Genomic DNA, 27,357 nt, shown 5'->3' with positions numbered 1-27,357 from the left:
CACGCTTCACTCTTCCTGCTTCCCTTTCTTGCTGTTCTGTCACCTGTCCTAAAATAGAGACCCGGGTTCAAATCTCAACTCAATCACTTGCCCTTGTGAATTCCTAGCAAGCCTTTTCTATTCTGGGCAACAATTGGTTCATGATTATGAACAATCACTCGTGCCTGTAGGGGTTATCATATGGGCTTCCAAAAAATTTCTGATTTACCTACAAGGCCTGGCAAAGGCTCAGCATGCATAGGCAATAAACACTAGCTCCCTTTCACCTGTTTTTCCTCAAGACTCCAGACACTGGTCCACTGCTCTCTCCAGTCCTCTCCTGTGCCAGGACACTCTGCCAGCCACTCCTTTCCCCTGCCTGCTGACGGGCCAGGTGCTCCCTCCCTCTTCCCTCCTCCCTCCCCTGGGCCCTGCTCCCTGCCCTCCTGGGCAGCCAGGGCAGCAAGGACGGCAGCAAGGGAGCTACCCCATGGACAGGGCCCCACAGAGACACCACCGAACGTCTCGGGGTAAGAGGCCCTAAAGCCCTGCAGGCAGGTGGAAGAGACTGCCAGGGGGCTCAGAGGAGAGAAAGGATGGGAAGAGACTGGGGAAGAACTGGGCAGAAGAGAGGTGAGCAGAGGGGAGATGGACTGGCAGACAGAGCAAGCGGATGGATCGTGGGCTAGGACAAGTCTTTAAGTAAGTGCAGGGGAAACAGGAAGAGGGCCTAAGCAAGAGCAGGAGGAGACGTGGGCAGACAGCGAGGATAAGAAGGAAAAGACAGGTTGGAGTGGGGGCAAGAGGGAGGAGCTGTGTTAGGGAGGCTTGATGGGAGAGGATGGGAATGGGGCTGGCTCCCTGGTATGAGCAGGCCCCTCCCTGCCACAGAACCCTGGCAGCAGTGGCTGGAAGGGTAGCTCTCCACTTTCCGATTCATTCACAAGTGGAGTACCCGGTTGGCCCGCCTGCCGTTTCGGTGCAGGGGTTGGGGGCGGGGGCGGGGGCCTGGGGGAGGAGAAGCCATCGCACCCTGCCAGCTGCTCCAGGCCAGCTGTCCCACACTGTCCTTCAAGCTGGTCCACACTCGGAGTTTGATCTTTGCAGTGTGAGGCACCTGTGGAGCACAGGAAGGAACTGGAGAACAGTCCACCGATGGAGTGAGGAGGGAGCCCTTCAGAATAGGACACCCCCTCCCTCCCTCCCTCCCTCCCTCCCTCCCAGGCTTGTCAGCTGGGAACCTAGAGAGAGTCAGGGAGTACCAGCTTCTAGGGCCACTAGAGGAAGGCCCTGGGGTGGGGGTGGGGGCCGACAAGGGAAGTGTCCCCATGCAAGACTGCTCTGAGCTGCGAAGCTGGAGGCTGGACAACGGTGCCACGGTGCCACGTCAGGGAGGAAACTGAGTAGGGCCAGACAGGATTAGCAGGGAGGTGGGCATGGCATGAAGCCACACCCTCTCTGGGCAGCTCTTCCCCTCCCCCGCCCGGAGAGGCCCCATTTGCTATCATGGCAATGAAATGAAGGAAGCCTGGCTGCAGGGTGCATCCCCTGGCAGAGGGACAGGGAAGGAGGGACAGGCCATGCGTGCCAGGCTTGGACGGCAGAAGGCAAAAAGTAACAGAAAGAAATCAAAGGTTAAGGACATCACAGGCAGGGCGAGTGGGCTTTCTGGAGCAGAAGACTGGTCCTAGGCACTGTGGATAAGGGAAATGAGATAGGGGCTCTTTGGCCAAGGGCTCCCTCCCTAGGTGTTTCCCAAAGCTGACTTCATCCCAGATGCGTGCACAGCCCTGTAACTATGCAGTAGCCACAGCTCTCCCCTCAGCTGCTTCTCCCCTGGCCGGGCAAAGCATTTCTGTAAACCTCCATAACCTGCTGTGCCTCCTACCTTCTGATCTCCACCCAGACCCAGATGCCAGGCAAAAGGATCTTCCCTCTGCAGGCTTGTGGGCAGTGAAGCACAGTGGTGGCCCGAGGGGATCTGTCTACAGCTCTGTCCTCCCTGTCTTCCTCTCCCACCCTCCTCTCCATCTATTCCCAGCCCCACACCTCTGCAACTTCCCCCCCCCCATGCTTTCTGGCACAGATAAGCAACCGAAAGGCAGGCATTCCCACAGGGACTTAACTCTGGGTGCAGAATATTTATGTACTTCAAATACACCAGATACTAGAGGGTTCTTGCTGTTCCTCAGAGCAGCAAGCTGAACAAGACAGACAGAGACTGTCTCCAGGCGGGTTTACAATCTAAAAGGGACCGTGGCACACCTAGGGCAGTTGTCTGTTATGTCAAGTGCCAGGAAACAACGCACAGTGCTGTCTAGTAAACCCAGGGCAGGCGAGAGGGCATGGGGGTGGGGGCTGCTCCAGAGGAAAGAGACACATCTGAGATCTAGCTAAATGAAGGGGTGTGGGTGCAGGGCAGAGTGTGGCATGGGGAAGTCCTGGAGGCAGAGAGGATCTGGGCACTTTCAGGACCTGGAAGAGAGCCAGTGTGGCCAAAGAGCAAAGTGATGGGCTCTGCCAAGGGGTCCAGCTTCTCAGGCCAGGGAGTCCTGGGGTAAAATGGGGTAAGGCGGGAGCCAGTAGCTAGGGAAGTCCCCCCCCCCCCCCCCGCCGCCACGGTGTCAACTGTTGACTGACCCCGTCCTTCTCTTTACAGAACTGCTAGCTGCAAAGAAGACCCACACCTGTGAGTAGGGGTTTGGACCAAGAAGGTGGTCCTGGGTATGGCAAAACCGTTCAGTTTGGGAGGCATGAGTGACAGAACAGCCCGGGACTGGACAGGATTCAGAGTTAGGCTAAGACTACAAGGTGCAAGAGACAAAGGCTGTAGGAAAAGGTGTACAGTCCAGGACAACAAAAGAAGCCCAAAGGGTGCCAAGTAACAAGCACAGAAAGAAAAGGGGAACTGGGAAGGGAGGGGGCAGAGTGGGGGAGAGGCTCAGCTGCTGGACCTGGCGGGGGGGGGGGGGGGGGGGAAGGGGTAAGACCACCCCAGCTTCGGGACTCGGCAGCCACAGTGGGAGGCCTGGGAGCGTGCCCAGGGCTTTGTGGTGGCAGAGCCAGGTTTGGTGTTCATCTCTGTGGTTGACACATTCTGAGGTGTGAGCAAGCCTGGGGTGAGGCTCTGCAGAACTAGAGAGCAGGCAAGCATGGTCTCTGTACGAACGAGTGGACAGGGTCCAGAAATCCTCAGACTCTAGTGTATGAGGAAGAGAGTAGAGTTCCAGAAGGACTTCCCAATGGACACTTACAAGTAAGCCTTGTCTCAGGCCATTGCAGCACCCCACTCCAGCCACATAGATAGAAGCTATTCCCCTACAAAAATCTGTCCTCCCCAGGGGGTCGTGCATACCCTCAGCAGCTTGGGAGCACTCTGAACAAGGCACAAGCATGGGTACTAAGTTAATAGTGACAATCTCATCAGAGGAGATCACTTCTATCCCTCCATCACATACTCTTTGGTTGCCCACCAATCTGTCCCACTGCCAAAGCTGTCTGCTGCCTTCCTGTCCCAGCATCCCTCCTCCCTGAGCTTGGGGCTCCATCCTCCCGGGTGTGTGTGTGTGGGGGGGGGGGGTCGGGTCGGAGCTGCTTGGCTCAGCATAATCCTGATCAACCTCATGTGCACCAGCCACAGGGCCCCACGGAAACGCTGAGCCCTGGGAGGAAAGCGAGTCAGAATGACGCAGGCATGGGGGAGGGGACTAGGGACCATACTGGGGGGAGAGGGGGGACTTTTGGAGAGTGGAAACTGGGAGAGAGCAAGCCAAGCCTTTAGACCTGCCTCCCATCCTTTTAACCCCTACCGTGTGTCCTCCTGAGGATCCAGGCTAGTCGCTCTCATCCATCCAATGTCCAACTCCCAAGTTCGCAGAGAGCTTTTTACTAACCAGCAAGACTGAAGACCTCTCAAGGAGGTTGGCCCAGAGGTTGAGATCCACTCCCTGACCCCAGGCCAAGAAAATAAAAACTGCCTCTCAAGTGAAATAACCTCAAGAAAGGGACCCAAGCTGAGAAACCCAGGGGGCACACCCAGGCCCAGAGGGGGCCTAATGACTAAGGGGCCAGAAGAGGAACCTCCAAGGCTGAGGTGCCCCACAGAGCAGATGGAAAACAAATGGACCCATCACTAAGAAATCTCACGCCAATAAAACCTGCGGAGAAACTCACGAGCCAGGAGACTGGCGGGTCTGAGACACGCTCAAAAGCAACTCTGAACCAGAGACACCCTCCTGTTCCTCATGTGGATCCGAGGTCACTCTGCGGCCTTAAATCCTTACTCAACTGTTCACTGCTGTGTGATCTTGAGCAGGTTACTTAATCTCTGGGTCTCACCTTCCTTGTCCTTGGAATGGTAGCTATCACATAAAGTATTTTATGGGGATGATGAAGTCCACATAGACCTGAATCATCCCCAACTCTGAATTAAGCACTGCTGTTGAGAGGATGAACACGGTGGCGGTGGCGGCGTCACGATCTGCGTCCCAGACTAGCAGTCTTGCTCCCGAAGGCCTTTCTAAAGGACCAACCCATCCTACAGATCCTACAGAGGGTCTTTGCCTGATGATACTGTCTCTCATTTCCTCAGCCCAGTGTAGGAGGAATTCGGGTGTGGTGAAGGCAGCCCCCCACCACACTGGTTGTGGCTGTTGACAATCCGCAGGGTCTCAGTGCCACAAGACACCACCCAAGACAGATTCCTGTGACTTACCTCTGGGACATCCCTACCCCTGATGTCACCTGGTGAAGAGGGCCTGGGGTACTCAGGAAGAGGGGATTTTGAGCCTGGTCTCTGCCCATGAGCCCCACGAAGCTCCCCAGTTAGAACTCCCCTGGCGAGTGGAAACAGCTTTTACCGCGGCTGTAGCTGTGGTTTTGGAATTTTCCAACGCCCCCTGTGATTGGCTGCCCCGCCCCTCACACCCTGCCCCCCCGGACCCAGATTGGCCACATGGGGTGCCTGTCATCATACCCAATGAACCCCTGGGGGTTGGGGGGCTGTCACTTGGCCACCTGTGTGGAGCAGAGCTTAAACCCCCCCTGCCCAGAAACACTGGGGGAGAGCTTTGTGCAGATCTAAGGGCTGAGGCACCCGCTGAAAGGGCTTCACCCCACCTCCACTGCCAGCTGTGTGCTGTCCTGGGCTACCCTACTGAGGAGGACAGGGAGCCAAGGTCTCGGAGCCTAGGCTCAGTCATGAGAAGTAAGTGAATGGGGCCATCTGGTCATGGGGGAGCCTGGGTCCTGTCACCGGACCTAGGCCCACTGAATAGGAGGGTATCTTGGACACAGTGCCTCCTTGGCAGGGTGTGTCCCAGTCAAGGTCAAGATCTGCTGGGAGAAGGGTGGAGTCCTGAGAGAGTTATTCTTCCTGGGCAGCTTCCTTGGCAGGCAATGGTAATCAAATTGTTGAGGAGTTCCTGACATAAGTTCTGGGAAGACTGAGCATGCCCAAGGTGTCCACCCAGACTCAAGAGGAGCGTGTCACCAAAGAGCTCACTGTTAGGACCTGGGAGCTGGTGGAGTCTGGTAGACTCGGGACCCACAGCTTATATTCCTCATTCCTAGTGAAGACTTTCTCTTTGTGTCTCCAACCACAGGCGCTGCTGCGCCATAAGGCAGGAGTCACAGTAAACTGAGGTCAGCAGGCAGCAGGGGTCAGAACTCATCATCTGCCTGATCCCCCAACCCTAAACACACAGACACAGACAGACAGACACACACACACACACACACATACGCTCACACTCATACCAGGACACGATGGCTAGGAACTGCTCTCTGTGTGCTGTGTGTGTGTGTGTGTATGTGTTTTTGTACGTGTTTGCATGTGTCTCAGGTATAGTTAGTTGATCATCCAAAGCAAGTAGAGATGGGAGCAGAAAACCTTGGTCTCCTTTACCTGTTTGAAACCATGGGCTAACAGCTGCTAGGCAGATGTCAGGGTCCTTTAGGCTTCCAGCTGATCAATGTGGGCAAAGCAGATCCTTCGTGTTCATGCAAGGAAAGCCAGAGGACCTCTCAAAATCCACAGTGAATGAGGAAAGGGGAAGCCTGTGACCCTGAGGCCTGAGGAAGCCCCAGCTTCAACCTGGGGTCTTTCCACAAGCCACAGGAGGAGGCCATACCGAGTCATGGAAAGGCCCATGGACTAAAAGTCAAATGAGCAGGTTCTAACACAGAGTCACCTGAGGCAAGCCACTGAGCTCTGGTCTCCAGCCACGAAATCAATGAGTTGACTTTTACAACAAAGTCAAGCATGGGAGTCTCCGAGTTCTAAGAGTCCAGGACCAAAGAGACACCCCCTCCTCCCCTAATGGGTGAGAGAGAATCTACCCCTATGGCATAGAGGAAAGCAGGTCAAGTTGGGATTCCACTTGCATGCATGGGACAGGACTACAGTCCAGGTACAGGAGCCTTCGTGAGACAAGAGGACCAGGAGAAGAACCGAAAGATGGATAGGACAGGATAGAGCAGGAGCTGGGGTTCTCTTCTGGCTTCCCCCACCTCCGCAGCAAACGCTGGCAGACGGATTCCACAGCAACAGCCCCAGGTCAGCCCTGAGATGACGTGCTCCAGAATACTTCATGCCCGAGCAGAGGGCAGCAGCCCCAACAGCATCTGAGGGAGACACTCGGGCAGCTCTGTGTTTTGTGCACACATGCACAAACACACACAACACATGCACACACATAAATATATCCAAGTTTTCTGACCCCCTTGAATTCCAGTTACCACCAGCTTGGGAGAGGTCAGAGCAGACAGGGCTTGGGACGGAGATACACCAAAGAGAGAAGCCAGAGGAACAAGGAGCAGACGGAACCTAGGAAACAAGCGATGGGTTTAAGGGTTGAGGGGGAAGGTGTCCAGGAAGAGGACTAACAGGAAAGCCATAGAATAAGAAGACCAGAGACGAAGGGCACAGATCATAAAGTACAGACGCAGGGGAGGTGGTAAAGAAACATAGCAGACTGGAGGGTGTCTCAGAACAAAACAAAGCCACTCCACCCCTACCTCAGCCAGGCAATGGTGTATGAACTAGCCATCTCATTGTTAAGAGCTAGTCACTGTGGAATCGGTAGACAGGAAGTCTAGGAATGGGAGGTCACATGCCTATCCTCTTTCTTGAATACAGCCATGATTATGTTGAGCAATGGGCCACAAAGAACTCCAAGTCCTCTGTGTGTGTGTGTGTGTGTGTGTGTGTGTGTGTGTGTGTACATTTGGTAGGTAATTCCTTCTTTAACAATGCTGGAGATTGAACTCATGCCACAGGCCTTTGTGGCTAGTACTTTAACCCACCGAGCCTTCTCGTGGGCCTTATTTGGTCTGGTTTATGACAAATGTCATAGAGCTCAGACGGGCATTGAGCTCAATATACAGCTGAGAGTGACTTGAATTCCTGATCTGCCTGCCTGTGCCTGTGCCTGTGCCTGTGCCTGTGCCTGTGCCTGTACCTGTGCCTGTGCCTGTGCTGTGCCTGTGCCTGTGCCTGTGCCTGTGCCTCTGCCTCTGCCTCTGCCCCTGCCCCTGCCCCTGTCCCTGCCCCTGCCCCTGCCCCTGCCCCTGCCCCTGCCCCTGCCTCTGCCTCTGCCTCCCACATGCTAGGATTGTCGTAGAGCATCATGCCCTGCTCCATCAGCCTTGCTCCTTGCTTCCTTGTATCCTGCATCCTTCTCTTTTCCTTTCCTCCCATTCCTACCCAGAACCCCAACTGCCCCAGGCTCAAGATTCTAGAATGTGAAGATCTTCAATCTGTTCCATGGCGATGAATATGTGTGTATTGATAACTGTTGTCCCTACCAGGGGCTCACCCACCCCTCCCTCCCCTGCCACTGCTGCTGACTCAAACCAACAGGGACAGGGACTTTCCCCATGCTGAATGCTCTCTAAGGAAGACAGCCTAGGGTCTCACTCCTGTCCCGTGAATATTTCCTGAGGTCTAATCTCCACTCCTGCTGCAATGATGACACAGCCTCTTCCCTGAGATTCCATGGCTCTAAGAGTGGCGATCTCTATTTGTAAACAGAACAGTAACAGGCAGAATTTCAGTACCACAGCCAGGTCTTCCTGAGTCTGTGTCCCTGTCCCTCTGAGAGACAGAGCCACAGCTCTGGAGGCAGGCGAGGCTCCCACTTCTCAGAGCTTCCCCCTGGTGATTCATCCCCTTCCCCCATCCTCTGCTTGTTTTCTTTTCGTTCTTTTATTTCCCCTCCTTTCTCCTGTCCCAGACTGTGGGGGTGGTGGGGGCAGCAAGAGGGGGTTTCGAGTGGCTGGCTGGCTTTCATGGCTTTGCAAAACCTGTCTCTCCCTCGCCCACCTGAGTTTTAGAGTCACTAGTTTTTCAGTTCTGGGATCAGGTATGTCAGTAGAAAATTCTCATGAGGGCTTGCCTGGTTGGGGACATGCCCAGCAAGGTAGATTAGTAGTTCTGGTCCCGTCCCATCCCGTCCCAAGGCGGCACCCACTACCTTGGTTTCCAGCAGAAACTGGAGGAACTGAGAGCTCAGAAAGGAGGAGATGACAGGCCGTGCACATGGGCCGCTGGCTAGAGCTGTGCTCTCAGTGAACAGAGAGGGAGCTAAGCTGAGGAATGCGTTGTCTTCCTCCTTCAGCCATTCACTCACTGGTGCAAAGAAAGGCCCAACAAGGGGCAACCTAGCCCATACCTGCAGCTGTGGCCTTCCAGAAGAGCCCTGGGTCAGGAGCTCTGCTGGGGTGCACCGGTCATCTGACCTTGGCTCTAGAGGGGTAGATAGAGGGTGCATGAGCCAGCCAGGACCACTGAGGGAAACTAGACCCAAGGAATGGTATCTGTCAGCCTGTCTGTCTCTCTCTCTACCTACCTACCTATCTATGTATCATCTATCTACTTACTGTCTGTCTGTCTGTCTTTGTACTAGGCGTGAGTCCTGGTTTATTCCTCACCTAGCCTATCATGACCCTTGTTTCACACTTGGTTTGCAGCCAGTGATCTTGCTCCATCCACTTTTTCCAGTTCCCTTAGGCATCTCATCCCCCAAGGGGATACAGCTCAATGACCGAGGACTCTGACCAAGACCTGGATGGGAACTCCTTGCTTGCCTTTTCCTGGCTGTATAGACTCTAGTCACTCTTTAGGCCTCAGTGTTTTTATCTGTATAATGGGGACAATACTAATGTACCCTAATTTACAAAATTGTTGTGGTCATTGAAAGTATATGTAAAGAATCCTGAGGATCTAAATAGTATTCATTGTATGTTTATACCCTAATTTGCCTACTCATTGATGAACAACTAGATTGGTTTTGGTTAGCTTGATTGTTAGAAATAGAGCAGCCAAGAAAATTAAAAAAAAAAGAATCCTGAGGACAATGTGATGGAGCCGCAGGACCTTGCCTTGCAATCTTGACAACTTGACTTCAATCTCCAGAACCCATGTGAAGGTAAAAAGGAAAGAACAGACTTCACGGGGTTGTCCTCTGACCTCCACATGTAAGCTGTGGCTTGTGTGCCCACATGTATCGCATGCACACATGTAATATAATAATCCATAAGTTACTTTTCTTAAAGGAAGCTGAGTGTGGTGGTTCACATCTATAGTCCCAGCACAGAGGCGGCTGACGCGGGAGGATCTTGCCTTCCAGGCCAGCCTGAGGACGCAGTGAGACCCTGTTCAAAAGAAGGGCTGGGGCAGTGAGGCAGCTCAGAGTGGGTAAAGCTACTTGCTCTCAAGATTGATAACCTGAGTTCAGTCCCCAGTCCTCGAATGGAGAAAGGAGAGAGCATCAACCTTATAAGCTGACCTCTGACCTCCACACATTCACCGTGGCGTGTGGCTCATGTGTAGGCATAATTGATAAGTGAATATAAAATTTTAATTGAGGCCAGGGGAATAACTGTCCTTCAGCCCTCCGCCCCTCGCTCCCATGGGCTGGTGGGCAGTGACCCCTGAGGAAAGGGGAGACCCACACATGAGACCTTGGATTGTGTCCCCAGCACCCCCACGCCCCCTACACACTGTAAAGCCTGGCATACACTAAAAATCCAGGCAGTGTCTGCATCTTTCGCTATTACCCCTTCTTACTTAGTAAGAACTGGAAAGCAGGAAAAGAGGAACAGAAGCGAGCCCAGCACGCCTCTGCCTGAACCATTCCTTCCCTGTAACTGGGGCTTCTGGAGTGAGACCCTCCTGGGTTGCAGCCCCTCTCTGTTCCAACCACTTCCTCTCTGTGGCTAGGCACCTGGTCAGGACCCAGGGCCCAGCTCTGGATATAGTCAAAATGCACTATCAATGAATCTTGCAGCTGTGAGCAGCGTGAGATTAGAGGAGATGGGGGGGGGGGGGACAGACGTGGCTTGTCTCTACCGTATTTCTCCTCCCTGGAGGCTCTCAGGTGCTCCCTGAGGAGCATTTCAGGGCTGAAACAATCCAAAGGAGAGTCACTTTTGCTTTCCAGGGATGCATCATAATTATAGATTTTACATCCCATCCATAGGGATGGATGCAGGAATAAACTCAGTGAGCGGACTTGTGTAAGGCATGGGCTTGGGAAGGGATTATCAAACCTACCTGACCCCTTGGGAGGAGCAGCCTGGCACAAAAGTAGCAAAGGGGTTTAGAGTTTTTCTATGCCAAGAATAGTCTCAAGACAAAGATCCACCATCCCAGAGTGTATTGAAGCGCAGACTTCCCAGCCCTGCCTGGGGCTGCTTGAATGAAGACCGTTGTTTGGTTTGTCCTGTGGTACTGGGCCATGGGACTCAGAACATGAGTGTGCTGGGCAAGCCCTCCACTACCGAGTACTGCTGTAGCTATATTTTAACAAGACCAGGTCCTATATTTTAGACCTAAAAGACCTCCAGGTTCTCTTTTTTTGAAAGACAAAAGACTAGAGTTGCTAGCTGGGTGCCTTCCTGCACCAGGCATTTCTGCTTACATGAGAATAAAGTCAGAGGGTTTGGTTGTCATTTTTAAAACAGAGTCTCAAGCTATACTGCAGGTTGGCCTGAAACTCATGGCAACTCACCTGCCTCAGTCTCTGAATGTTGAGACTTCCCCAGCCTGAGGGTTTTCTTTGTGATAACCTTCAGGAGAAAGGCACAATGAGAGAATAGCAAGTAAAACACAAAATCCTAAGAAAACAAGCAGAGTTTGGCTGCTGTGGGAGCCAGGGGGCCTGGGCTACCCTGAAGGCTCCTGACCTTTGATTGGCTCCAGTTCCTGGCATCGTTGGGCCCTGAGATGGTAAGTTCCTGGCAGACTAGTGTCCCAGGCAACAGTTTGAGTAATCCTGTGATTACTCAGCACCCCTCCCCAAGCAGGGTTCCCATCACCTGCTGGTCAGGGTCTGCGTACTGAAGTTTTGCTGTGGAAGATGTTTCTCTGCTCCTCTCATGACAACTTCCCTACCAGCCCTACCCCAAGTGTGTCTGTCTGTCTGTCTGTCTGTCTGTCTGTCTGTCTCTCTCTCTCTCTCTCTCTCTCTCTCTCTCTCTCTCTCTCACACACACACACACACACATACACACACACACACCACCCCACTGGTACTTTCTCTGATATTTAAGTGTTTAGGGTGGATGGTACTGAATATAGTGAAGGTATAGGAGAAGGAGAACTAGAGAAAGACAAGAAGTTTGGTCATGTGGAAGGCTGGGCACAGGACCAGGACAAGCAGGGGGTTCCCTCGATTTTTGTTCTCTCTCCTTTGCTATAACTATTTTCCCCAAGTCCTGAACCTCATAGTCTCCACCACTACTATGTGCTTGTCTCATTGTGGACCACAGCCTTGGACTGGCGATGGGAAGAGAGAGGAGGGGCTATGATGGTAGCTGGGGTCCAGTGCTCCCACAGCCCCCAAATCTCCCAGTGCTTGACTGGCCATATCTCTTATGAGATGGCAGGGTCTTACTCACACTGTGGTAAGGTTCCTGGGCTAGGACCAACAGTAGGTCAGGTATGGGGCAGGAGGTATGACTGGGGTCATCCATGCGGTCAGTGTACACACGCACGCGGATGTGGCTCTTGGAGAAGGGAAGAGGTAGGGAGGCCTGTGGTTGCTTGCTAGGCCAGGGCCTGAGTTCCCACCGTGGCTTGGCCTAATCTCCCTACCACTTGCTTTTCTGGGTGACCTATGTTGGTTTCCCCCTCTCTGGTCTTAGGGCCACTAAAGAGTGCTATACCACAGAGTACAGAGAAGGTTCTGGGTAGGAGCCAAGGCTGTGGACCCAAGAGTTTCTGCCAGGCTGCCATGCCCATGGATTTGCTTTATCTCAGACAGTAAGTCCCTGCCCTGTAGTGCTCTGCCTCTCCACGGTGCTCTCCAAACTCTCTCGAATCACGCTGTGTGAGCCACACCACAGGCAATGTTGCTGTCGCCGTCATTTGCTGCCAAGGGAACCGAAGCCGAGAGTGACTGGAAGTGTACGTGCCCCCACATTTTCCACCCCTCTTCCAGGCACCCAGGTCCCCTCCTGTTCTCTCTTCCCCGCCAAGCATTCAAACCAGCTTGTAACTTACAGGAAGCCATTGACAGAGCATTTGATAGCTGGAGGCTGCAGCTTACTGTGCAGTTGGCGGGTAGCAAGTATGTCTGGAGGTGGGACAAAGAACTGAATTTTAATGGAAGGATTTCAGACACTCATATGGCCAATCCCTTGAAGCGACAGCTACTTAATCTGACCCAGCTCTAGGCTGGCTTGTGAAGATCATGGTTTAAGGATGATGGAATACTTTGGGAAGTGATAGTAAATCATGATCTAATAACCTCTCTTCTTCACATCAGCAGGCCTATGTATGGTTATGGATTTTGGATATGTCTCACATAGCCCTGGCTAGCCTTGAAATCGTGATGTTGCCAAGGACAATCTAGAATTCCTGATTGCCTTGCTTCTACCTCTTAAATGCTGGAATTACAGAGATGTACAGCCCCACCCAGCTAGCATGTTCTCTGGTGATCAGGCACTAGGCACAGGCTGGACTTGAGATCTTACGGGAGTGAGTCTGCTCCCCATTAGGCTCTTCCTCTGTCCCTAGGGTGGGAGACAGTGAGAAGGGGCTTTTACTCTAGATCTCTTTTCTAGCCTGCTCCAGCTCTCGACTATCCACTCAGGGAAAGCCAGAGGTCAGTCAGAGATTGTGAGAAGAGCCAGCTCCCTCACCACACCCTACCCCTCCAGCCCCTAGTCTTTAGATTTGCTGAGGAAAATATCTGGGTTGTCTGGGACTCCGGACTTTACCTAGCTGCTGACCCTTTTCTCCCCAAACCCCCAAAGAACTGCAGATTGAACCTAGGGCTTCGTGTATGTCGCTTTACCAGAAAGATAAGTCCTAGCTCTTTTTCAGTTTTTTGTTTGGTTTGGGTTTTTTTGTTGTTGTTGTTGTTGTTATTGTTTTTCAAGACAGGCTTTCTCTGGGCAGCCCTGGCTGTCCTGGAACTTGATTTGCAGACCAGGCTGGCCTCAAACTCAGAGATATCCACCTGCCTCAGCCTCTTGAGAGCTGGAGTGAAAGGCCACCATGCTTTCCAGCTCATCTAGCTTCCTTTTAAGGAAGCTCTGTGCAAAGATCTCTTGATGTCTCTTGACATGCCGTAGGCACTAACAGGAATAAGGCTGAATAAAGGTAATCAGCCTGGGACCAGCAGCAGGCCACAGCTAATGATCAGGCAGTACTTACAATAAGTTCAGTGGGAGTAAAAATTTGGTTTTGTTTTTTTTTCTTTTTCTTTTCTTTTTTTTTTTTAAAGATTTATTTATTATATGTAAGTACACTGTAGTTGTCTTCAGATACTGCAGAAGAGAAAGTCAGATCTCGTTACAAATAGTTGTGAGCCACCATGTGGTTGCTAGGATTTGAACTTAGGACCTTCAGAAGAGCAGTCAGCACTCTTAACTGCTGAACCATTTCTCCAGCCCCCTGGATTTTTTGTTTGTTTGTTTGTTTTTGTTTTTTGTTTGATTGGTTTTGTCTTTTGAGACAGGGCTTCTCTGGGTGGCTTTGGCTGTTCTGGAACTAGCTCTATAGACCAGGCTGGCCTCAAACTCACAGAGATCCATCTACCTCTGTCTCCTGGCTGTTGAGATAAAAGGTGTGTGCTACCACTGTTGCCTTGAACTTTAGTGCCCAGGAAGCAAGCTCTGCCCAACAAGCTTGTGTGCGCATGTGCACTGGTATAGACAGTATACCATCAATCAATCCATAGGCCACATAGACCTTCCTTCCTTTATTCCTTCCTTGATACGTAGATCAGGCTGGCCTTGAACTCACAGTAATCTACCTGCCTCTGCCTGCCTAGTGCTGAGATTAAAGGCATGCGGCATCATTTCGACAGGCCACATATACTTTTCTTCTGTACACACACACACACACACACGCACTCAAGGAGGCCTCCAAAGATGTCAAGAACATAGCAGATAATGAGCTGTTCAAGAGAGTGGGGTTGTAGACCTGGCACTCAAACAAACTAGCTGTGTGAGTCTGTGCTAGGTAGTTCCTCATCTGTGAGGAGAACAGGTGGAGGGAGTGTGCTTTAATCCCAGTCAGTTTTAACAGTCGTGTTCTGTGCTTATACAGATAGACACAGATAGATGCCTTTGTACAACCGCTTACACACTTATACGCAGAGCATCACTTTGTGTTGGTTCTGGGGTCATCAGTCTGGAAACCCTATCTGAGCTTTTAGACGATCAGCAAAGCTGGCTTGAGCCCTTCTCTAGCTTCATCTCTGTTTTTTTCTGGTCTCTCTGCACCCCACTGTGCTGGTTCCCCTCAGTTCCTGTCCCTGTGTAGCCTTCACTCTCCTCCAAGAGTGACTGACATCTCTATCTAGTGCCCAGGGGCCGTGCCCCATACTCTCTTCTGGGAGCCAAACCTCAGTGGGGGAAGGGGACAAAAAGGAAGCCCCCTGGGCGGGAAGCAGGTGTTATGAAGTAGTAAGGACTCCTCTGGTCCTATTCAGGGTGGGAGGAGGGCACTGGAGATGTTCAACTTGAAGGACTGAGCAGGTGGCTTCTTTGCAGCTGCACTCTGTCTCCATAAAGGCTGATACAACTCCCAGCTGCTTTGTGAACAAAACCCAGCCTCCTCAGACCCTTTGCTGAGAATCATTTACACTTTACTTCCCCTCCCATCATGCAGGAGGGTGTGTTGGAGCTCCCTGAAGAAACAGGGGAGCACCCTACACCTGTGTCTGCAGCCCAGGTTCATGGTCGTGGAATCCAGAAAAATATTCTGGTCTAACTTCTCTTTCTCTCTTCCAGCACAAATTGAAGTGATCCCTTGCAAGATCTGTGGGGACAAGTCATCTGGGATCCACTACGGGGTTATCACCTGTGAGGGGTGCAAGGTGAGTTGCAGGCATTTGTCTGCATACATGCAGGCAGCTGCTTCAGTGGCCTCCCCGGGGGGTCAAGATCAGGAGGGAGAAGGAGGACCTAGTCTTGATATGGGAATGTGACCACAGGGTCAATCACAATTATACAGTGGGGGTTCGGGGAGTTTGGTGGATGTAGAAATTCCTGAGGCCAGTGCACATGTTTGGAGGGCCCCAGGACCACCTCAGCTCAGCAAGGGTGGGATAATCAGTTTCTGTTTCCCAGGGCTTCTTCCGCCGCAGCCAGCAATGTAATGTGGCCTACTCCTGCACCCGTCAGCAGAACTGCCCCATTGACCGAACCAGCCGCAACCGATGCCAGCATTGCCGCCTGCAGAAGTGCCTGGCTCTGGGCATGTCCCGAGATGGTGAGGATGTGGGAGCAGTCCCCGAGAGTCTCTGCACTCTCCAGAGGCATCCTGGAGACGGTGTTGTCTTGAGAAACCTTCCTGTCAGAGGCCTCTCTCTGTCCTTTGTCCTGTCTTTTTGAGGCTCCTCAAGGCTCTTCAGCTCTACTCCTTCACCAGCATCCGATTACTCTTGTCTCTTCTTCCTCTAACGAATTATCTGCATTCTTCTTTCTCCTGGCCTGGCTCCTATCCAGTTCCCACACCGTTACCCCTGCCTTGCTTAGCTCCCTCCTGAGCCCTGTATAACCATCCTGAGGCACAGGATTGTGGCAAGGAACACCATCCGAGTTGGCCAGAAGAAAGGGGATCAAGTGTGGTGTTCCTAGAGCCTTATCCACCTCCTCACCCACCCACCGTCTTCACCACAGTAGGAGCCCTGGGTGGAGTAGGGGGGCATGAGGTGAGGAAGACCCAGAAGGAGCCTGTCAGCACTTTTCAGTGCTCAAAATAACAAAGCGAAAGGAAACATGCAGGGGTGCAAAGGGGCAGGCGGGGCGAAGGGCTGTGCCCCCACACCTGGGAGGGGTTGGGGGAGCGAAAGGCAGGAAAGAGAGAGCAGAAGAGGATGTTCAGAAGCAAGCCACCGGAGCCTGGGTTGGGCTGTGGTGAGTATCTAGGTCACCAGGGAGCCTGCAGGCCTGACCACAGGGAAACCTGTGTTCGCAGCCCTTCTCTTCCCCCAGCCCTCCCAGACAGGCAAGCTGACCCCAATACAGCCTGAGGCCCCCCGTTAGACCCCCACCTCAGCCCTAGTCTCAGGAGACTAGAATCCCCAGCCCAAGCTCATTGCTTGAGTTCTGCACTGTTAGCATCTAGTTTAGAACTGAGAAAAACTTTGCTGGGGAGATGGAAATGCTGGATCCTAAAGAGAGCAGAGCCAGGCATGAAAGGAGCTGGGAGCCTAAACTCCCAAAACGAAAGTTCATAGCTGGAGAGATGGAGCGTGGGGTCAGACTCATGTGCCTGCTGCCCCCGTCCTGTCCCGTGTTCTCTCGCCTCCTGTACTGACTCCTCAACCTTCTTCAGCTGTCAAGTTCGGCCGTATGTCCAAGAAGCAGAGGGACAGTCTACATGCAGAAGTGCAGAAGCAACTGCAGCAGCAGCAGCAACGGGAACAAGTGGCCAAGACTCCTCCAGCTGGGAGCCACGGAGCAGACATCCTTACATACACTCTAGGGCTCTCAGACGGGCAGCTACCGCTGGGTGCCTCACCTGACCTGCCCGAGGCCTCTGCTTGTCCCCCTGGCCTCCTGAGAGCCTCGGGTGCTGGGCCACCATATTCTAATACCTTGGCCAAAACAGAGGTCCAAGGGGCCTCCTGCCACCTTGAGTGTAGTCCAGAACGAGGCAAAGCTGAGGGCAGAGACAGCATCTACAGCACTGACGGCCAACTTACTGTTGGAAGATACGGACTTCGTTTTGAGGAATCCAGGCATCCTGAGCTTGGGGAACCAGAACAGGGTCCAGACAGCCACTGCAGTCCCAGTTTCTGCAGTGCCCCAGAGGCTCCCTATGCCTCTCTGACAGACATAGGTGAGCATCTGGGAAGGGTGGGGGCAGTGAAAATGAGGCAAGAACTTCCTCCAGCACAGCACCCATGAAACCAAAGATTAGTCCTAAGGAACTAGGGATCCTGGACAAAAGGCCAAGGGAGGCAGTGCAAGGGGGACCAGGCAGAGGGCTTCTTTATGAATTTCGGAGTAGGAACTGGCTGACATCTAGCTGTGCCTTTCTCTTCTGGCCTCAGAGTACCTGGTACAGAATGTCTGCAAGTCCTACCGAGAGACGTGCCAGCTGCGACTGGAGGATCTTCTACGGCAGCGCACCAACCTCTTCTCACGGGAGGAGGTGACCAGCTACCAGAGGAAGGTGAGGGAAGGGAGGGCATCCACACACACACACACACACACACACACACACACGAAGAGCCCAGGGATGGCTACTTACACAGGTATGGGTATAATAGGAGATCACAGGCTGGCTAACAGGTGTGACTGCCTGTGTATCCTGACAGCTAGATGACTATTTCTGCTTAGTGGAATTGTACCTAGCTAGCAGCCTACATCCTCTTCTACACAGACCTTTTGTCCTCCATCAGTAACTGACACTAACCTGTATCTGAGAGTCACTGGGCACCCTTTCTTGTCACGCACTGTAATAGAAGATTTGATGAAGAGTGTCTAACCTGCTGCCTGTGAGCTACAAGTGTCTAAAGATAGTGATAAATGTGGCCCAGTGCAAAATCATGAGGCTGGTTTTGGGTGGGTGGGTGGGTTGGTTGGTTGGCTGGTTGGCTGGTTGGTTGGTTGGTTGGTTAGTTGGCTGGTTGGTTGGTTTGGTTCCAAGACAAGAGTTCTCTGTGTAGCCCTGGCTGTCCTGGAACTTACTCTGTAGACCAAGCTGGCTTCAAATTCAGAGATCCGCCTGCCTCTGCCTCCTGAGTGCTGGGACTAAAGGTGTACCTCCCACCACCACCCAGCTTTAAAATGTGAGGGTTTTTAAAAACTTGATTCTCAGGTATAAATTTTGTAGATAACTACATCAGATCACAATGTCAGAGGTTAGACACACCTGTGAGGTCATCCTCAGCCCTTCCTACCACTGGCCTCTGAGAATGGAATTTACACTGAGGGAGAGATCCTGAGGATCCCACAGTGCTGGGACCACAGTCAAGTTCAAATCTGCAGTGTCTGCCTTCCTGTCTGTCATGCTGGGCAGTATCAACTGCTCTGAAATCAGCAAGCACGCCACATTTGTACCTCTCCTTTCCGAGACCTTCTTCAGGGGAGCAGTAAATAACAATGTGTACCCTTTTTGCAGGTGCAACTGTATCGTGTATGGCTTCCCTTTCTCCACAGCAGCTATCACAGCGTGGCAGGAGAGCCATCCCTCCTATCTGGGAAGCTCTCTGGCAACCTTTTCCCTCCCATAGCAGAATCCTAACACCTAGTGTTGAATGGGCTTCATGAGAGAACAGGTTATCAGGGAGAAAGGAGTTTAAAGTTAAGAAATTACAAGTTTTCAACCCTTACATAACTCTCTGGGATTCCTTGTACTGAGCTGGGAGTAGCAGTAACGCACCAACAGGAATTGACCCTGGCTACATGTGTGCTAAGAGGCCCCGTGGTTGACAACATGGAAATATAGACCTCACACCCTTCCGTGTACAGGGTGCAGGGCCTTGGGAGGATCACAGGTGTCCTCCTCTGTCCCTGCAGTCCATGTGGGAGATGTGGGAGCGCTGTGCACACCACCTCACTGAGGCCATTCAGTACGTGGTGGAGTTTGCCAAGCGGCTTTCAGGATTCATGGAGCTCTGCCAGAATGACCAGATCATCCTACTGAAAGCAGGTGCCCAAGGAGCGGCAGGCCCTGGCGGTGGGGTGGGGTGGGGTGGGGTGGAGCATGGGCGGGGCATGGAAGGATAGACCAGGGCCAGTGGAAGGAGGTGATTTAAGGAAATCCAAACACTGAGGGAGTTGGTTCTTGGCTCTGCTTAACACTGCCTGCCCATCTTTCTCCCCTTTATCCAGGAGCAATGGAAGTCGTCCTAGTCAGAATGTGCAGGGCCTACAATGCCAACAACCATACAGTCTTTTTTGAAGGCAAATACGGTGGTGTGGAGCTGTTTCGAGCCTTGGGTGAGGGCAGTGGGAATGGAGAAGTCCCTGATGCCAATCCTATGGAAAGCCTCTATACACGGTTGTTTGCCCCAACCCCTGCTCCTTGTGGGGCCAGCTACCAAGCTTACCCTTGTCTCCACCCCGGCAGGCTGCAGCGAGCTCATCAGTTCCATATTCGACTTTTCCCACTTCCTCAGCGCCTTGTGTTTTTCTGAGGATGAGATCGCCCTCTACACGGCTCTGGTTCTCATCAACGCCAGTGAGTGTGGCGGGTGCTCTGGAGGCTGGGACACGCCAGCTAATGGAGAGCCTTAGGCCTCTGGATGTGACTAAATAGAGACTGCTTGAAATAAGGAAATGAGCTCTATCCTATGCTTCTGCAAAATAAAATAAAGTATGCAGAGGAGCCTTAAGATAGGGCGAGGGCAGCACACAGTGGGGCAGCGGGAGCATGGAGATGGGAGGTCGGAAGGAAACGAGCCATTTCCCCAGTAGACATTAACCTACTGGTCAGTGTACGGCAGTGGCTCCTTTACAGCACTGGAATCACCTAGGGAGCGTTAAGAACTGATTGAATCCCTGGGTCCCACATCCAGATTCTGATGTAACTCATCTAGGCTGCACCCAAAATTTTAACAGCCGCCTCCATGATTCACTAAAACTGAGAATGACCACTTGATGTGAGCTCATTTTGCGATGACAGAATGCCAGTGATGGCAGTAGAGCTCTGGGTCGGAGCAGCTGAACGTTAACTATTCAGAGGACCCAGGGGGGTGGGCCCGCTGCTCTGGGCTGCTTAATGAACATACGAGCCTTCCAACCCTGCTAACATGACCTCAAGCTAGAAGCAAGACTTCTAGCAAAGGAAAAGGTAGCCTAGGAGTTGAAAGAGAGCCTTGGTGCCTGCCTGAGCAGCTTCAGGAAGGTCACCTCTCTGAGTCACTCTTGTAGGAATGAGGAAGCGCTCTGCTAACATTTTACTTCCATGACAGAAATCTAGTGCCTGACATTGAATAGGCTACATGAAAGATAGGTTACCAGGGACAAGGTTGCTAAGGTAGTGAGGAGACTAACAGTCCCCGCCCCTTCATCCCTGCCCAGTTTCCCTAGTAGTTAGCTGGACAGGCCCAGAGTCATATAGCTTGCTGTTATCAGACCAGTACACACATGTGCACACACATGCACACACAGAGAGAGAGACAGACAGACAGACAGACAGACAGAGGAAGGAAGAGACAAGAGACAGAGACAGAGAGAGACAGTGAATCTCTCAGCTCAGAGATTTTCTCCAAAAAAGATACATGATGCCATTTTGCTGGGCATAACTCTTTGCTGTTCCCGTCTCACTCTGGTCCCATCCCTTCCTTCAGACCGTCCTGGGCTCCAAGAGAAGAGGAGAGTGGAGCATCTGCAATACAATTTGGAGCTGGCCTTCCATCATCATCTCTGCAAGACCCATCGACAAGGCCTCCTAGCCAAGGTAGGAGCAGTCCGCAGGGTAGGAGAGACTGGGCCCACTGCCAGTTCTGGGACATCAGGACGGGGTCTTCAGGAGCAGAGGCGGGAGGGCTGCGGTGCTGGGCTGTGCCAGTGTTTGCACCAGCTGTGGGAACTGCAGGAGCATCTGTTTCCGTGTACAAGGGATGGGAAGTTAGAGGAGTTGGAAGAGACCTCCAGGGAACAATTCAGTTTAATATAGCCGACACTTACCCAGCACCTGCTTATACAAGGCCCTGTGGAAAGATACAGAGATGCAGTTCTTGTCCCTGCTATTTTAACCTCTTAAAAGGAGGCTTGTGTACCTTCTAACATAATGCTAATATGGAGTAGAATGTGTGTGATATTTTAATGGTGAGATTAACACAGTGCTCCCATTGATATCTCTTATCCTTATGGGCAGCTAGTCACAATAGGATAGGTGTTAACATCTTCCTGTAGCAATAAAGTGATTTCAGTGATACATATTGGTAACACAAATCTTAACCCCAGTTCTCTTTCAACAACATCCCCGGGGCCCCTAATTTGCTATTGTAAAAGCTCTTAGAAGCACAGCATGATGGCGCATGCCTGTAATACCAGCATGCAAGAGGCAGAAGGGAGCAAGAGAAACAAGGATCCAAGGTCATCCTCAGCTCCATAATGAGTTTCAGGCCAGCCTGGGCTACATGAGATATCCCCTAAAAAAGCAGGGGCTGCTTTTGGAAAAATGACGGGGTTTCAAGGCAATTCAAGGGGCTGGTGAGATGGCTCAATAGCTAGATGCTTGCCACAAAGCCTAGGGTGATGACCTGAGTTTGATCCCTGGGGCCCACATAATGAAAGCAAAGATCTAACTTCAGCAAGTTGACCTCTGACCTCCATACACAAGTCTGCTCACAAGCACACACAAAAATAAAAATGTTAAAATTTTTCACAATTTGAAGGTAAAGCGAGTAAAACATAAATCCTTCCTTAAAACAGTGTGAGGCAAGAGAATAAGATCACCAAATGTACGGGTTTAAATAAACATTCCCGAGGCAGAGCAGGATCCAGGCTTAGGGACTGGGATGAACGGAGCTCTAAGGAGAACAAAGAGTACATGGAGGATGGCTCACGGCACACATTCACGTGTGTGTGTGTGTGTGTCTATCTGTCTGTCTGTCATCTGTCTGTGTGTGTTTGCGTATCTGTGTATATGTCTGTATGTGTGTGTATCTGTGTATGTATCTGTATGTGTGTCTGAGTATGTATGCCTGAGTATGTGTGTCTGTATGTATGTGTATCTGTGTGTGTGTCTATGTGTGTGAGTGTGTGTGTATGTGTCTATCCTGTCTGTGTGTCTGTGTGTGTGTGTGTCTCTGTATGTGTGTGTATCTGTGTATGTGTCTGTATGTATGCCTGAGTATGTATGTCTGTATATATGTGTATCTGTGTGTGTCTATGTGTGTGAGTGTGTGAGTGTGTGTGTATGTGTGTGGGTGTGGGTGTGTGGGTGTGTGTGCTCAGTTATGTGCATGTGGATGCACATGTAGAAGGAGATGCTTCTGTATACCTGTAAAGGCTAGATGATCTCAGGTATCATTCCTTTGGTGCTGCATTTTTATCTTCTTCATTCATTCATTTAATTATTCACTCATTCATTCATTCAGAGACAGGGTCTATTACTGGTCTGGCCTGGCCTATGAGTAACCTAGGACTGCTGAGAGTCCCTAGAGATTTGCCTGTCTCCACATCTCAAATGTTGAGACTACAAACATGTACTACCTTGCCTGGCTTCCCCCCCCCCCCCCACCGTCTGTCTCTCTCTTTCTCCTTTCCTCCCTCCCTCCCCCTCTTCCCCTCCCCCCTCTCCTTTCATCTTCTTCTTTCTTTGTTGTTTTTTGTTTTGTTTGATCAAGGCAGGGTTTCTCACTCTGTAGACCAGGCTGGCCTTAAACTCAGAGATCTGCCTGCCTCTGCCTCTGCCTCTGCCCCTCTGCCCCTCTGCCCCTCTGCCTCCTCTGCCTCCTCTGCCTCCTCTGCCTCCTCTGCCTCCTCTGCCTCTGCCTCTGCCTCTGCCTCTGCCTCTGCCTCTGCCCCAGTCTCAGCCTCTGCCTCTGCCTCTGCCTCTGCCTCTGCCTCCGCCTCCTCTGCCTCTGCCTCTGCCTCCTCTGCCTCTGTCTCTGCCTCCTCTACCTCTGCCTCTGCCTCTGCCTCTGCCTCTGCCCCAGCCTCAGCCTCTGCCTCTGCCTCTGCCTCTGCCTCTGCCTCCTCTGCCTCTGCCTCTGCCTCTGCCTCTGCCTCTGCCTCTGCCTCCTCTGCCTCCTCTGCCTCGCCTCTGCCTCTGCCTCTGCCTCTGCCTCTGCCTCTGCCTCTGCCTCTGCCTCTGCCTCCCAAATACTAAGATCAAAGTCATGTGCCACACCTCCGGTTTTCACCTGGTTTTCTGTCCATGGGTTCTGGGACCCGCATTCAGACCCTCACGCCTGAAGGACAGCACTTTATTGACTGTGCTGTCTCCCCAACCCTCATGGTACTTTTGGGAAATGTGAGGTCAGAAGCTGGGGTAGACTGATAAAGCAGCCGGTAGTCTGGGCACAGCTGGAGGAAGAGCAGTCAGGAAGACTCTTCAGTGCTATGGCAAGAGTGAAAGCCTTGCTGGCAATGCTGTACTCAGATCTGCCCTTAGGGAATTTACCTTCAACCTGTGTAAGGGATCCATCTATGTAATCGTTCGCTTAGACCCTTGTTATGCACAATCATCACACTAATACTGAGATACAGAAATTACTTCAAACAGTCTCTCCCTAAGGAATGTAAACTTCAATCTACAACAAAATGGATTTAGAGAGAGAGAGAGACTGGTCTGAGAAAGTAATTGGAATACAAATGTGGTTGGATCCGCTTTGGTGCGTTTTGTGCTATTTTTTGAGGCACAGTTTCATGGAGCCAAAGGTGGCCTTAAAATCATGATCCTCCTGCCTCCACCTCCTAAGTGCTGAGATCACAGCCATGTACCACCTTGCCCAGCAGAATCCACTTTCAAAATATATTACATGTCCCATGATAGACCCCGCCCCGTCCATCTGTCCAGCTATCAGCCACAATTAGACTATTATATTTCTAACTCAGTTTCCCACCTCACCCTCATCTGCCACGTCAGAGCCACACAGTGCCTGCTCAGTAACCCACCCTGGCCCTTTTAAGGAGGCAAGCTATCACCTGCCTCTTGATCTCCAGCCTCCTGTGATAGACAAAATTCAACTCCAGAGTCTGCGTTACAGTCAACTGGACCCTGATGTGACCCCTGCCCTCCTCCTCACTTGACCTTGCGCCGCCCTTTGACTCCTCTACTCTGACCGCAGTAGTTTTTCACTGGTCCTTAAACATACCGTGCCTGGTCCGCTCTCTCTGGAGGCCACTTATACCTGTTATTGTCTCCTGTCATATTCTCTTTCCTGTTTCCAAATGTTTTCTTCATGCCTTCATTCAAGGGAGGTTTTCCCTAAACAGTTACCCATCAGGAGAAGACCCCATCCCTTATCCCGCTTTAGTATTAGATGCAATCATGCTGCTTACTAACAGGAATGTGTTCTAAGAAACATCTACCCATAGCTTCACATGGTGGGGTACAACTGGATATACTTAATGCAAACAAACACAGCTGTACTGTTGACACTCCCTTAACTTTATGAGGCCACTGAGGTTTGAGGTTCATAATTCCCCGAAAAGTTGTTAGGCAGCACGTAACTGTGTTTATGACTCGCTGGCTGCTGTGTACATTAATAAAAGTACATCTTTTTATTCACCAATGTTACACCAGAGCTCATGACAGTGCGTCATCTAGATTTATGGAGTTCCTCAACAAATATCTTCTGAATGAATAAAAGAAACTATTGTAGTAACCCAGGCAAACTCAAAGTACTAAAACACAAAAGGATAATAAATTCTAGAGATGTGAGGGGGTCACTCTGCTGCCTACTTTTCTGATTGTTACTTTTCTAGGGAACTAAGCTAAGAAGGGGAGATGTTAAGAAAGAGTTTTTTTCATTCTCACTTCATTATGCTGTAAATTGAGTAGGAAAGATGGTGTCTCTGGTCTTTCTCCCTGCCTCTGTCCCCTGGGCTTCTGCACCTTCCTTAAAGGTTCATCTTCCTCTGGCTGGAGGCTGACTACTGACTTACTACTTGCTGAGCTGGGCGCCTTTTTAGAAACTCTGTTTAGTTCAAAGGAGCAGATGTTGAGCATAAATGCCGGCATTCCTGTCAGGGACAGAGGATACATAGTGGCCAAAAGGTGGGGGACTTTATCTGAGTACATGTGAGGCAGGAAGGCAGACAGACTGGATACTTTTTTTCTACAGTGTGCCAAGTGCTACACAGAAGGAAGCCAACAGGGCTTTAGCCCAGCAAGGGGTCGGGATGATATTCCCAGAGGAGAGAACACTTGAATTGGCAGAATAAGAGTTAGCCGAGCCTCATCCTCCAGATAAAGAAACAGCGCGCGCGGCAAAGGGCCATGAGAGCAAACACAATTCATTCTGGGGTAGGCGGGGCCGTTGATGCCGTCATTCAAGCACGTCCTTGCCCCAAGCCAGGCACGGTACTGAGGGTACGGAAATGACCATCAAACTGAACCCAGGAAAGGTTCACCTGTCTCGTGTCAGTTCTAACTTACCTTCCGATTCCAGATATACACACATCTAACAACTGGTCTAAAATCCAGTCGGGGAGGCAGCAAGAAGTGTCATCGTAGCTCAGTGACAGTGAGGTGGGTTTGCTCTGCTAAGCACTGAAGTACTCATTCCCTCCCCAGCTGCCACCCAAAGGGAAGCTCCGGAGCCTGTGCAGCCAGCACATGGAGAAGCTGCAGATCTTCCAGCACCTCCACCCCATCGTGGTCCAAGCCGCCTTCCCTCCGCTCTATAAGGAACTCTTCAGCACTGATGTTGAGCCCCCTGAGGGGCTGTCAAAGTGACTTGGAGGAAGGACAACTTTCTGCTTCCTTCAGCCCTCTGACCCTCCCTCTCCCTGGACTCCCTTGGCCCAGCCTTTCCCTTCCTGCACTCTATGGAGGGCAGTATCCCTAGGAGTAAGCAAATACTAAGACTGGCTTTCTACCCCCCAGGCTTGCCTGGTAGTACAACAGCAGCAAGTGATGGGGAAAAGGCTTGTTACGTTTGATTTCCCATAAGTTCCACCCTGGCTTCTGGAAGCTGTGGGGTAGATGGGCTATAGGATAACCAAGTCAAACAAAAAGAGCAGGGATAAATCCAGGTACCTGGGATGAAGAGAGCTCAAATCTAGGCTCAAAAGCTAATAGTCCTTTTAATACCTCATTGTATTTCCCCATGGGCTCCCCCGGGGGAGATGGATCTAGCTCAGAGACTGGTGGCAAGTACCCAGAAGGACCTGTATATATAATAAGAAAATAGATTCTTGAGATTTTTCTGCCTTTCCTCTTCCTAGTTGAAAAATGTTGTTGGCCCCCCCCACCCATTTTCTGGGACCTAAAATGCCTGGATATATAAAGAATGAGGGTGGGGTGGAGATAAGGGCCCAGGATAATTGTTCTAGGGGGTTTAGGTATGGAGAAAGACATCACTGGCAAAATTAGAATGTAAGCCTCTTGTGTATGCTTTAAACATCAAATTTGTTAGCACAGTCTAATCAGAGACACACAGCCACACACACACACACAGGTAGAGCACACAGCGGCTCTGCCTCCAGTAACAGGGATCTGTAGACTTTTCCTCTGGCACAATCTCTTCCTGGGGTTGCAGCTCTGAGAAGCCTGAGGTTCTTAGGGGAACGTTCCAATCCATACAGGACACCAGAACATACCATCCCAGCTCCTGTCCTAAGATCTATCCCTAAGAGAATCAGAGGACTGGATGCTGACCAGCCAGAAACCCAAGGACCAGCACCTGGGAGGATGGGCGCCCTTGGCTTCAGTCCCTACACTCTCTCTCTGAGGAAGGAAGGCAGTACCATCCCCTGCTCCGTGCCTGTGTGCTGCTGACACCAGCATGAGAGAGTGACTAGGAACAGGACAGGGACCTGTTTCTCCTCCATAATCTTTCTCAGAATTTCTCTCAGTTTTGTAAAGCTACAGACTCTCCTAGGAGGTGTAAGCAGCAGATGAGGGGGAGAGAGGTTTTTTTTTTTCCTCTCAGCGGAAGTGTTTAGCTAGGTAAACATAAATCCCAACTTGTGCCATTCTTTATAAAAGAATTTTAAAGGCTGGAAGTGTATTGTGCCTGTGTGCTTGTACAAGGATGCAGGGCACACGTGTCTGGTGTCGGGAGGCTTGAATGTGACTGCCTAGGATACATGCTTGCTCTGCAGTTTTGTTCCTGTGTCGAGCCAGCAATTCATCTGTTTTATAAGAATTTTAGCACACACACACCCCAGATTCTCCCCCCAGCTAAGCAGTGCCCCAGAGAGACTTAGACACTGATACTCAGGTACCTGGCACAAGGGGACTGGCAAACTAAATGGAAGGAAGATATTCTAGACTAAGGACTT

At 51.5% G+C, this 27,357-nt stretch overlaps 1 protein-coding gene across 1 annotated transcript; it reads left to right on the top strand.

The window, feature by feature from the left end:
* Positions 1 to 413: 413 nt before the first annotated feature.
* Rorc (RAR related orphan receptor C) lies at positions 414 to 27,072 on the top strand. Its single transcript, XM_052179884.1, has 11 exons — positions 414 to 509; positions 2,639 to 2,668; positions 15,226 to 15,311; positions 15,565 to 15,706; positions 16,775 to 17,281; positions 17,496 to 17,617; positions 18,967 to 19,099; positions 19,282 to 19,389; positions 19,520 to 19,630; positions 20,742 to 20,851; positions 25,646 to 27,072. Exons 1-11 carry the CDS (start codon positions 470 to 472, stop codon positions 25,805 to 25,807), a joined length of 1,551 nt encoding a protein of 516 aa, XP_052035844.1. The 5' UTR covers positions 414 to 469; the 3' UTR covers positions 25,808 to 27,072.
* Positions 27,073 to 27,357: the final 285 nt, after the last annotated feature.

Source organism: Apodemus sylvaticus, chromosome 4, assembly GCF_947179515.1.
Source record: "Apodemus sylvaticus chromosome 4, mApoSyl1.1, whole genome shotgun sequence".
Taxonomy (NCBI): Eukaryota; Metazoa; Chordata; class Mammalia; order Rodentia; family Muridae; genus Apodemus; species Apodemus sylvaticus.
The sequence above is the reverse complement of the archived record's forward strand: the minus strand, read 5'-3'. Positions and strand labels throughout refer to the sequence as shown.